Below are 12,146 nucleotides of genomic sequence, written 5' to 3'. Positions count from 1 at the left end.
GACTTGCAAGGTAAGATAGTTAGTTCGACTTCTAAAATCAGATGAATCAGTACTGACAAATCACTAATCAGTCTTTTATCTTCGAAACTGAAACCAATGACTATTGGATACTGAAGTTGAATTGATAGTCAAAGCTGAAACTGAAAAAATGAGTAATTTAGTGAACGATTCCCCTTACAAGACTCACTATGGTCGGACGAATCAGTCTTATATTCGAGTTAACAGCTAAATTTCTTGTACCGACAGAATGAATGTTTCTGTTCAAAGTGTATTGTTTATTAGCGTAAATTTTAACAAAAAAAAAAAAAAACAACAAAAAAACACACATTTAGGGGGAAATTTGATAAATCCAATTGGGCCAGATGAGACTATTTTAAGATGAACATTTTACCATATTCCAAGCCTTTATAGTAAGCATAAAAACCATGATGGCTCCGCAGTACGTAGTAGTAGATGATTTTATCAACTTTACCGGTAAAAAATATTTAAATAATACGTCTTAGTAGCTACTTTGAAATTACCATAAGTGAATGAACCTTAGTGTGTTTAAGATTACTGTATAAAAAAAATCAAAGGTTGTTGAGTCTGGCCCCCCCCCCCCCCCGTAAACATAATCAACTAAAAGCGTTGTCATTGACTAATTCCCCCCAAACACAAAACCGTTTCCCACTACAATTCAACACGAATCCCGTTGGTAACAACACTGCAAAACTCTTTTGTCCAATTACATTTTATCGCCGCGCTTCTGCCGCTCGGTAAAAGGTTTTGCTGGAAGTGGATAAACTTTGGTCGACCACACGGATTGTTCTTTTTCTTCTCTCTGATGGGATGCTGGGTCAAGGTAGTGATTATCAACTTGTTTTCGATTATCGTGTTGTTTGTTTTCACTCGATTCACCACTCACGAAGTAAATAGTCTGAGTGGATACATAAAATGTGCATTATGATGTTGGAGTTTGTGTTACATCGAATTAAATAATTTATATGATAAAAAAACGAATTTTCCAAACCTTAGAATATACACGATTGTAAATTAAAGATCCCATTTTGAGGATAAAGTCGTCGTTAAAAAGTGAGAGAAAAAATACCTAGCTTTTAACTAAGCCACTGACGAATTGTTAAGCTGTAAAAATTTTTCTCTCAAGGAAACTGAGGAGAAACCCCATTTTAATTCATATATTTTCTACATGAAATAGTATGCAAATAATAATAAATCATTTCAACAATTGCAAAAAGGTTTCTTTTAGCAATTTTCTCATCGAGGACTAAACAATTAATGGTCTACTTACGTTTTGTATTCATAGTATGGTAAAACCGGAGGGTTTTAAAACAACAGAACATCAACTTTAAACACTTAATTAATTCCAAGGGAGGTTTCCTTAACATTCTTGGCGAAGGATCTGATGTTACAATTAAAAATAATACTGTAGTTCTCATGTTTTGTTCGAAATGTTTTCGTCGACAAGATAAGCATTCAATTTTATGCTGTATTTTTTCTCGTAAGCTGTTATTAGAATTAGTTGAAGCATATTTTTAATCCACACTAGAAAGCATGCAGGAACCTAGCAAAAGTTTTAATAATTCTTCACATACAAAAACACCACTGTTTAGTTTTCTAGCTAAGAGTTATTGAATACTTTCAATTAATCATATTTTGGCTTGCATTGATAAATATGTAAAATTTAAATAGACAAAGTCGTGTCCTTGAAGATAGCAAGTGCGAAAATATATGTAAAGTAGCGCGAGCGTGGTTGATAAGCTATCAGCCACAGCTTCCTTGATAACCGCTGGACATGAGGCCTTTATCACTGTTATCAATCTTCAGTTGGGTGAGGATCGAACTCCGTACCTGAAGAAGCGTCAATCTTTGAAGGGAAATACGTCATGTCAGCGTCATTGAACGAATGTTAGGTTGGGTTAGGTTATGTTTTGGTTAGGACGGGTTATGGTTCATAAAGGGAATGGTAAAAACGTTGTGATGTTAAATAGTGGTTTAAATGTTAAACAAGAAAACATTACATGAAAATACTTCATAAGGACCTTTGCAAAGACAATGCGTTTTTTCTTAGGTTAGGTTAGGTAGTAGTTAGGTCAAGGCAATGATATGTGCCAAATACTGTGGTTTAACAAACGTTAACAGAGTGGTATGATACACAATTGATAATATCTCAACCTAATATCGGAGCCGTCTTATACACATAGTCCGGTGGCGTTCCTCAGGGGTCAGTCCTAGGTCCGGTGTTATTTATTGTCTTTGTAAATGATCTTTCAGTTGTAAGTCCATCAGTTTGTAAAGTTCGCTTGTTTGCTGATTATCACGATGGACTCGAAATAAAAACCTTTTAAAAAAGCCCCATGATTTAAATTTACTTCCTCCCTCCCAACTGGTGATGGACTTGAGCAGCTTAAAAAGGCAAATCAAAAATTACTTATGGTCAAGAGTTTCTACACTGTACATGATCGTGTCACTGATGGCTTTTGTTAGCTTAAAATTTTGTCATTAATTTAGTTTTTGAGTATAAGTTTTAGATTGGGTTGGATTGACGGAGAGGGGTTTATTTGTTAATAGTTCATAGCATGTTCTATGCTGGTATACATGTTAAATACGATATTTGAATCCTATACGAATATTAAGGTACTCCTAGATAACAATTGCTGGGAGATCTCTTTAGCACGCAGTAAATGCTTAGGTTAGGTTATGGAAAATGTGTATATTTACTATGTTGATATCTACCACCATGATTAGATATTATCTTGTGTGACACCAAATTCGTAAGAGAACAAATTAAGAAATATTACACTGTGTTACCGTATACCACGCCATTATGGCCATCTTGGCACTGACGGGCTGTCTGCCTTGGTAGGAATGCGGAGAGCCGGGACACGAATATTAATTGTAATTTGCATATATTAACTATTCCAACAGAACCGGCCTCACAGGGTGTTCTCAAACAAATCAAAACAAAAATTCCAGTCATCTTTGTTTGTTCCTTTTGTTCTTGATTCGCTTTTGTTCCAGCATCTTAATGGGGATGTACAACTCGTGGATTAGAGAGAGTCCTCACCAGAACCCAATGTCTGTTCAAAATATTTGTTTTCCTTAAAAAGATTTTCCAATCGATTATTTTTGGTTTCATATAATTTTTTTATTTTGATTAATCCTCTTTCGTGTTCAATTTTCAACTTTATATGATTAACGTCAAAGACAATAACTGATGTGCTTTGACTTTTCCTCCTTAAACCTTTCTACTCCGAGTGGATTTTACGTAAATCAGAGAAGTTAAAATACTTTAACACTCGTATGAAACAGTAGGCACATGATATGTTAAAGGAGGCCTCTTGATCAGCATTTACCGTTTAATTTATACATCCATACTAAAATCTGTAGTTGGACAGTTTGACTGGGAGGGGTAGATTCTGATATGAAGTGCAGGGTTTGTGCTTGACAGTTGTCGCCGTTGGGGACAACAAGGATATGTCAAAGACACACTGGATAATCCTGTGCGTTTGGTGTTGTAAGTCTTTAGCTCCTTCTCCCGTTTAAATATCCTTTAATAGTGTTTATTGGCATCATGACTGATCAATTTCATCGTCAGAAATCAAGAAGGTGTTCATTTTCACAACGCTTGAATCAACATTATTGCATAGGATGAGTGCAATATAGAGTGTGTACTAGATTATTTTTACGTAGTTTCTCGGAAAGGAGACAGGTCAAATTCAAAAATCATTTTTGCAACTTTTCCTGAGAGTTTGAAGAATTAAAGAGCTGAACTACTAGTAAAAACGAGGGAATAAACTGAAGAGAGCTAAAAAGCTCTGAAAATACTTACCCTTGCATTTGTAGCAGCAGCCATCGTTGGAATGGTCCAGCAACATATAGCAACCTTCAGCACCCAGACATCTTTCCTTGGCACATTCAACATAGCCGTTCTGGAACAAAAAAAGAATATCAATCTATGTGACCTGTTTAAGTTTAATTAAGGCTCTCATGATCACAAATGAGATGTTTTACCGCAACCTAATTTAAAAGTACCACATAGATTAACTGCCCAGGGACAAAACACGCTGATATATTGGCAGCCCTGCTTTATTCACACTGGCAAACAGCTGATATGAATTTTAGCATAGTTGACGCAGGGTTATTGGGAATTTGTTGTGTAGTGATTGGCAGCGCCGTTCAAGAGCGAATGCAATCTAGAGGCAGACAAGTCTAGTTGAGACCCAAATATTTAGCAGATGTTGCATTGACTGCTTGTGGATGGATGGAAACTGGACTTAGCTGTCCTAGACCTTATGTTTTCAATGACTAAAGAAACGCCAAAGCTACGATCTAATTCTTTCAACATTCATCCTTCATCTTCGCCTTCCCTCACCCTGTGTGTTGGCGTTTCCCAAACCTTATGTAGAATATAAACTACAATCCCAGTCTTTTCGTAATCAATAAACGTTAAACACTCTGTTATTGCTGGAAATAATATTTAATTTAGTTTTCATCCCAATTGAACTGTACGTACAAATTTTTATTGCTAGATAGCTTTTATGAATTCTTTCTTGATTCCCAACAACTGAGATTGCAGGAATTTCGTTACCCTGTCTGGATGATTTCATCCTTCCTCTAGACACAGCTGTGAAGGTGGTTGCTCCAGGAAACCTGGAACTCCAAAGGTTCCTGGAACTCCAGGGTCCCTGTCCTCTAGGCACGCGTTCCCAGGGCGTCGGATGGTCTCGAGCTTCAAGGAAGACCATTGTCTCTGTCTTTTGTCAGAATCTTACGCAGCAATCGTGGAACCCGTTAGCATAACATCTAATGTATGCTTTACACTGCATGAAGATTCGTTTCTAGTTGTCTTTCAAATTAAAACAATTTTAAATTTCCCAAATCAAGAATACCCACCGATCTTAATATCATCTAGGGAGTGAGCTGGTTTAGTGGGGCTTCTGAGCCCAAGGTCCAGGGTTCAAATCCCGCCAATCAATGGGTCTATATAATTCCGGGACCCTCTAGGACTAGCCATACCCTATGAAATTGTAATACAGAAATTGTAATTGAAATTGTAATTGTAATTGTTGTATTTGTAATACAGTTTTTGGAAAGAACCTAGCGCCCTAGGATGTCCTTGAATAAAATGTGACGCTAAGAATATCATCTGCGATTTCCTAAATTGTACCTGATATTTTTTTAAACCAAAACAACATTCCTACCACGAAAGACATGTGAAAGCAAGAGAGTAGACTTTGCTCAGATAGCGGGAGGTGATCAATGGTTCGCTATGGAGCGGACTGCGGTTTACATTATCATATCAATCACTTCGGCCACTCCAATCACTCGGGAGTCTCAATCAGCGTTTCTTTTCCAAACAGTTCCGATTTTTCTGCTGGACAAACAAACTCGACAGTCTGTTTACAACAGCCTTCTCTCGTGTCGACGGCGTAACGGTTCTCTTAAAAATGTTTGACTTTCTTCCATGAAGTAGTAATTCAATGACTTAGGAATAAGGATACTGCAACTGGAGTTTTATTGTGATTTGTATTGAGTTGTTGCAAACTATTTCCTGAAACACTGAGGGATAATTTAAAGTGTGATTTTTACTGAATTGAATTTAGTTAGAGGAAGACTTATAACCATATTGTACAGTCTGAAGCGTTTTTACCACGTGGACGTTTGTTACAATAAATTACTGATTACATTTGGATGTGTTGGTGTAAGCTAAATGTTGCTCTCATATTATTAAGTACATTATGAATAATTTACTCATTGGTACGAAATGAAAGCAACAAGCAACACTTTACTGGTAAATCGTTCTTTTAGGACGTAGACTTTTAAAGTTTGTAAAATGGCTAATAAATAAAACAACCCCACCACAGCAAACCTAAGCGAATTTATATTCCTCTCTATGGATTTATACCTAAATATTCTCTTAACTTGTCAATTTTATTCCCTATTCAATCATATTATTTAGATTAGGCTTGTTACTACAGAGAATACAAGTGTTTTTTGTTGTTGTAGAATGTTGACAGTTAATGGTTATAGTATGAAATAAATCATTGCCAAAGTTGACAAAAATGTATCAATAACAAGAATATTACAACAGTTTACTTTTTTCCCTATAAAAAAAATTTGGGAATTTTAAATACCCATACAATTTTTTGAAATTTCTCCGTAACCTTTAATTTCACAACAACGTTCCAATATAAAATGATTTGCTTTTAAACATTTACACAGATTGATGGGGGTAATGCAAATTGGTAATATTTATGTTTTAAGGGTCAAAATTAAAAAAAAAAACCCACGACACGCCAGTTCCTATTTTGCTGGTTGGTAAACATAATATTTATAACAAAATTAATAAAAATATTTGATTATCTTATAACAATTTACCGCTATTGATCTTAGAATATCAAGAAAACAGATACAAAAGAGAGATACAAGAAAATATGTAAATACTATTAAACATTAACCCAAAACAAATACCTCACGTTACAGGTGGCGGATAAACAGTTTTGGTGGACAGAGCATTTTAATAGAAATTTATGACTATTGACCTTTGTGTATTAAGAAAACAGATACGTAAAGAGAGGAGAGAGAAAAGAGGAGACGGGAGAGGGAGAGAGCGAACGGGAATGTTGCTGATCCGGCCTTGCCCCAGGCTAGCGTTGTACCACTTGCAAAGCCGCACGGCGCACCTGTCCGGCCGCTGCACCACCCGGGAGAAACTTACTACTGCGAGAACCAACGTCAGAGTCCAACTCTACCACGAGAACCAACGTCAGAGTTGAACTTTACCACGAGAACCAACGTCAGAGTTGAACTTTACCACGAGAACCAACGTCAGAGTCGAACTTTACCACGAGAACCAACGTCAGAGTCCAACTTTACCACGAGAACCGACGTCAGAGTCCAACTTTACCACGAGAACCGACGTCAGAGTCCAACTTTACCACGAGAACCAACGTCAGAGTCCAACTTTACCACGAGAACCAACGTCAGAGTCCAACTTTACCACGAGAACCTACGTCAGAGTCCAACTTTACCACGAGAACCAACGTCAGAGTCCAACTTTACCACGAGAACCGACGTCAGAGTCCAACTTTACCACGAGAACCAACGTCAGAGTCCAACTTTACCACGAGAACCAACGTCAGAGTGTAACTTTACCACGAGAACCAACGTCAGAGTCCAACTTTACCACGAGAACCAACGTCAGAGTCCAACTTTACCACGAGAACCAACGTCAGAGTCCAACTTTACCACGAGAACCGACGTCAGAGTTGAACTCTACCACGAGAACCAACGTCAGAGTTGAACTTTACCACGGAAACCAACGTCAGAGTCGAACTTTACAACGAGAACCAACGTCAGAGTCGAACTTTACAACGAGAACCAACGTCAGAGTCGAACTTTACAACGAGAACCAACGTCAGAGTCGAACTTTACAACGAGAACCAACGTCAGAGTCGAACTTTACCACGAGAGCCAACGTCAGAGTCGAACTTTACAACGAGAACCAACGTCAGAGACGAACTTTACAACGAGAGCCAACGTCAGAGTCGAACTTTACAACGAGAACCAACGTCAGAGTCGAACTTTACAACGAGAACCAACGTCAGAGTCGAACTTTACAACGAGAACCAACGTCAGAGTCGAACTTTACAACGAGAACCAACGTCAGAGTCGAACTTTACAACGAGAACCAACGTCAGAGTCGAACTTTACAACGAGAACCAACGTCAGAGTCGAACTTTACAACGAGAACCAACGTCAGAGTCGAACTTTACAACGAGAACCAACGTCAGAGTCGAACTTTACAACGAGAGCCAACGTCAGAGTCGAACTTTACCACGGAAACCAACGTCAGAGTCGAACTTTACTACGAGAGCCAACGTCAGAGTCGAACTTTACCACGAGAACCAACGTCAGAGTCCAAATTTACCACGAGAACCAACGTCAGAGTCCAACTTTACCACGAGAACCAATGTCAGAGTCAAACTTCACCACGAGAACCAACGTCAGAGTCGAACTTCACCACGAGAACCAACGTCAGAGTCCAACTTTACTACGAGAACCGACATGAAAAATAATTTTTGAACACTTCCAAGTCAAAGTCCAAGTCTTGTTGACTGTGGCGACTTGCGCCACTTCTTTTAAAGTCCCTGCTCGCTGAGAGCATACGTCAGACACTTAGCTGTGACACTTAGCAAAAATTATTGTGAGAACCAACCGTAAAATATTACTCCATTGTACGAACCACTTTAATTTACTTTACTACAAGAACCAACGTCCGGCTGTATGTAGGGCTGTTTCAAACTAATTCCATCCAAAATGAGTCTTACGAATCAATAAAGTATTCTTTTCTTGTTTAAGTAGCCGTAGATTAATCTTTAGTACTGTATTTCATATTTCAATAACGTGAAATTGTTTTCAATTTGCTGATTTGAACCTGGGCCGTATCTGGATCTTGATGTCACTCGTCATTGCAACACCGATTTATGTTACCCGACCAATCTTTGGACAACAAAAATGAGAGCTGTAGCACATAAAATGATACTATATTGTTGGAAAGTATGAAGAAATGTGTTTAATTTATTTAATACCACCAGACAGCTTTGCTCGGATTGAATTAGGCATTACATTTATGAGATAAGTTATTTAGCATAAAAATGTTTATTATGTACGGTAATCAATGTGAACAAATCTTTGATGATTCAAAGGAAACATTTTAATACACCTTTATAAATACATTTGCAATAAAAACTACCTGTATCAGCAGTTATATTAACTGCAGCTACAAAAAGGTATTAACATGAGCACTCAAGGGCTGTAGGGTAGAAACTGGATGTTTCCCAGCCTTGTGACCAACTCCAATCGATTTCTCGTGGCCAAATACCCCATAATAAACAAAAAAATGTAAATCCTTAGACGAAAATAAAAGTTGGTCGGTACACTTGTTTGGTTGTTGTTTTTTTTTTTTTTTTTAAAGAGGTTGGCGGCCTCTTTGTTGGGTATAAGGCTTTGACTAGGATACTTACAAATAACTGTTTGGAGATCATTTTACTATAGGATTGAGTTTCCAATTTATAAATGCCAAATAAATTAAAAACGAAATTAGAGCAATAGCCCTTAAAACATAAACTCTCACTGCCATGACAGTATACGTCTCGGACCATTAACAAAACGACTTGTTTTCAATGATACCTTAAAAGTTGATTCATCATGATCACCATCGATATTGTTAAGCACACGACATCATGTTGTGAAATTATGTTGGATTGGATTCGATTTTATACGAAGCTGACACTCCAGAGAACATTAAGGTGAAGGTGGAAAACCCGTTCCACGCGACTTCATTACTTTCTGTTAAAGTATTTTATCGTATTGCTTTATACGCTCGTTCCACGATCTAGGCTCTAAAATGCTTAACAGTTCGCTATCTTGTGAGTATTCCAGGTTACAGTGGAAGGCCAATGGTTGCTCAACACTGGCTACTCCGCTCGCTACCTTACACCTTACATCACGACTATCTGACATACTTTCCACCACACAACACTTACTTACACTTACCAACACGTATGTGCTCCACTCAACACACTTAACAACACATACTCCATCCACTCAACACATACTCCATTCACTCAACTCACTTACCAACACATAATCCATCCACTCAACACACTTACCAACAAATACTCCATCCACTCAACACAGTTACCAACACATACACCATCCACTCCACACAGTTACCAACACATACTCCATCCACTCAACACAGTTACCTACACATACTCCATCCACTCAACACACTTACCAACAAATTCTCCATTCACTCAACACAGTTACCAACACATACTCCATCCACTCAACACATACTCCATTCACTCAACTCACTTACCAACACATAATCCATCCACTCAACACACTTACCAACAAATACTCCATCCACTCAACACAGTTACCAACACATACACCATCCACTCAACACAGTTACCAACACATACTCCATCCACTCAACACAGTTACCAACACATACTCCATCCACTCAACACACTTACCAACAAATTCTCCATTCACTCAACACAGTTACCAACACATACTCCATCCACTCAACATACTTACCAACACATACTCCATTCACTCAACACAGTTACTAACACATACTCCATCCACTCAGCACAGTTACTAACACATACTTCATTCACTCAACTCAGTTACCAACACATACTCCATCCACTCAACTCAGTTACCAACACATACTCCATTCACTCAACTCACTTACCAACACATACTCCATCCACTCAACACAACCCACACATACTCCATCCACTCAACACACCAACACATACTCCATCCACTCAACACACTTTCCAACACATACTCCATCCACTCAACACACCAACACATACTCCATCCACTCAACACACCAACACATACTCCATCCACTCAACACACCAACACATACTCCATCCACTCAACACACCAACACATACTCCATCCACTCAACACACTTTCCAACACATACTCCATCCACTCAACACACCAACACATACTCCATCCACTCAACACACCAACACATACTCCATCCACTCAACACACCAACACATACTCCATCCACTCAACACACTTACAAACACATACAACAACACATTTACAAAACACAAAGACAAACATAAAATACACTCTCTCAACACATAAAGCATCATTTCAAAGACAGTGATGAACTGCAGTTTCAACAGACTACTTAGAAAATAATCACATGTCTTTTCATTATCCTCTGTTAGTAACAGCCTTGTAGTACGCGGTTTCTGGCGTTTAAACGTAAGTATCCATTGTTTACTTTGATAGCCATCCACGCATACTTACACACTCACTATGTGTACACACTCACACTCATCCAAGTATGTTCATGCGCGTTGCTATTCACACTATCATGCGGAAGCGGTCTATTTCGATATCCTTATCACAGGAAAGTGGTCAGAGTTCGCGAACAACATTATTTAACAGCATGCGAGATTTGTTTACCAATGGATTCTCTGAAGTAGTTCATTGAGACAATTAATTGACTTTATTGTTACTAGGGTCTGTATTGAAAGAAGTGGTTCATGGTGTTGCTGTTTTAGGTTATGTTATTTCTAGTTGGTCCTCTGTTTTTATGAGTAAAACTAGTAAAATCTACATTACAAAATACAGTTTAACGTGTACTCAACATCAACGCAGTCTAAACATTACCAACATGAAACACAAATAAAAGCATTAGATTTACAATGGGACGAGAAGTCTCTTCACAATTGTGTCAATAGTCCTACTTATGTCTGGATCTCTTTATGGCTTCTTTGACCTATTAATCTTAAGTCCATTGAGTACAAAGCAAACTGTAGTTGCAAGAGTACGGTTGCAGCTTTGGTTATATGCCATAAAGCATTCCTCTACTCCAAGGTTGGAAGATCCTCCTAGTCTCTTCCTAGCTCTGTAATATTCACAGTTTTGAATCATGACGGAGAATTTCAATAAATTGTTGTTGTCCGATTAAAATAAAAAGATATGATGAAATCAACAGTTTTGCCTTCAATCGGAAGGGTATTTAGTTCGATCTCAAACTGGCTCAAAACTGGACCCAGAAGCACTATGCAGTTTGTCAACTATCATTGTAACCAATTCAATGACAATTCACTCTTTCACACACAAAATATAAAACAAACAGCCATTTACGTTTAACCCTTTCAAGACCACAAATGATGCAATTTGCAAGTGAAACCTATGTTCTGATAAGTGATATTTGCTATACTTCATGCAAGGCCGAACCATGCACCATGGCCTATAAGATGATGTACTGCATGAACTGGTGTTGAAGTACGGTGTTGTGTGATGAAAGACAATAATAATAGAACGACTGAAGCAACACTTTAAATGTTCAAAATTGCCGATAGGTTTGACGCATCATTTCACAGGGTGTTTTTTATCTCTATAATTTTGTGGATTTGTTCCTCGTTTTCCCCTAAAATATTTTACAATACAAACGTAGACCAAAAGAGTGTAACTATCCGTTTGTTTGTGGGTTTGTGATTTTTGCCAACTTCTTAATAACGCACGACTCTGAGATACAAACTGGACACTTATGTGTGTTAAAAACCAACGTAATAAATTTTATGTTTCTA

At 37.9% G+C, this 12,146-nt stretch overlaps 1 protein-coding gene across 3 annotated transcripts in view; it reads right to left on the bottom strand.

Moving 5' to 3' along the window:
- LOC128994313 (BMP-binding endothelial regulator protein-like) overlaps positions 1-12,146 on the bottom strand; it is a 125,074-nt gene that overhangs the window by 44,224 nt on the left and 68,704 nt on the right. For all 3 annotated transcript variants that reach the window (XM_054418758.1, XM_054418768.1, XM_054418777.1), the window contains one exon: positions 3,830-3,929. In XM_054418758.1, coding sequence (XP_054274733.1) covers positions 3,830-3,929 — 100 coding nt within the window. The remainder of the gene's footprint in view (positions 1-3,829; positions 3,930-12,146) is intronic.

This window comes from Macrosteles quadrilineatus, unplaced genomic scaffold, assembly GCF_028750875.1.
Source record: "Macrosteles quadrilineatus isolate MER2022 unplaced genomic scaffold, UCM_ALF_1.0 Scaffold_1__1_contigs__length_201487025, whole genome shotgun sequence".
NCBI lineage: Eukaryota > Metazoa > Arthropoda > Insecta > Hemiptera > Cicadellidae > Macrosteles > Macrosteles quadrilineatus.
Note: the sequence above shows the minus strand (reverse complement) of the source record. Positions and strands in the feature narration are given on the sequence as shown.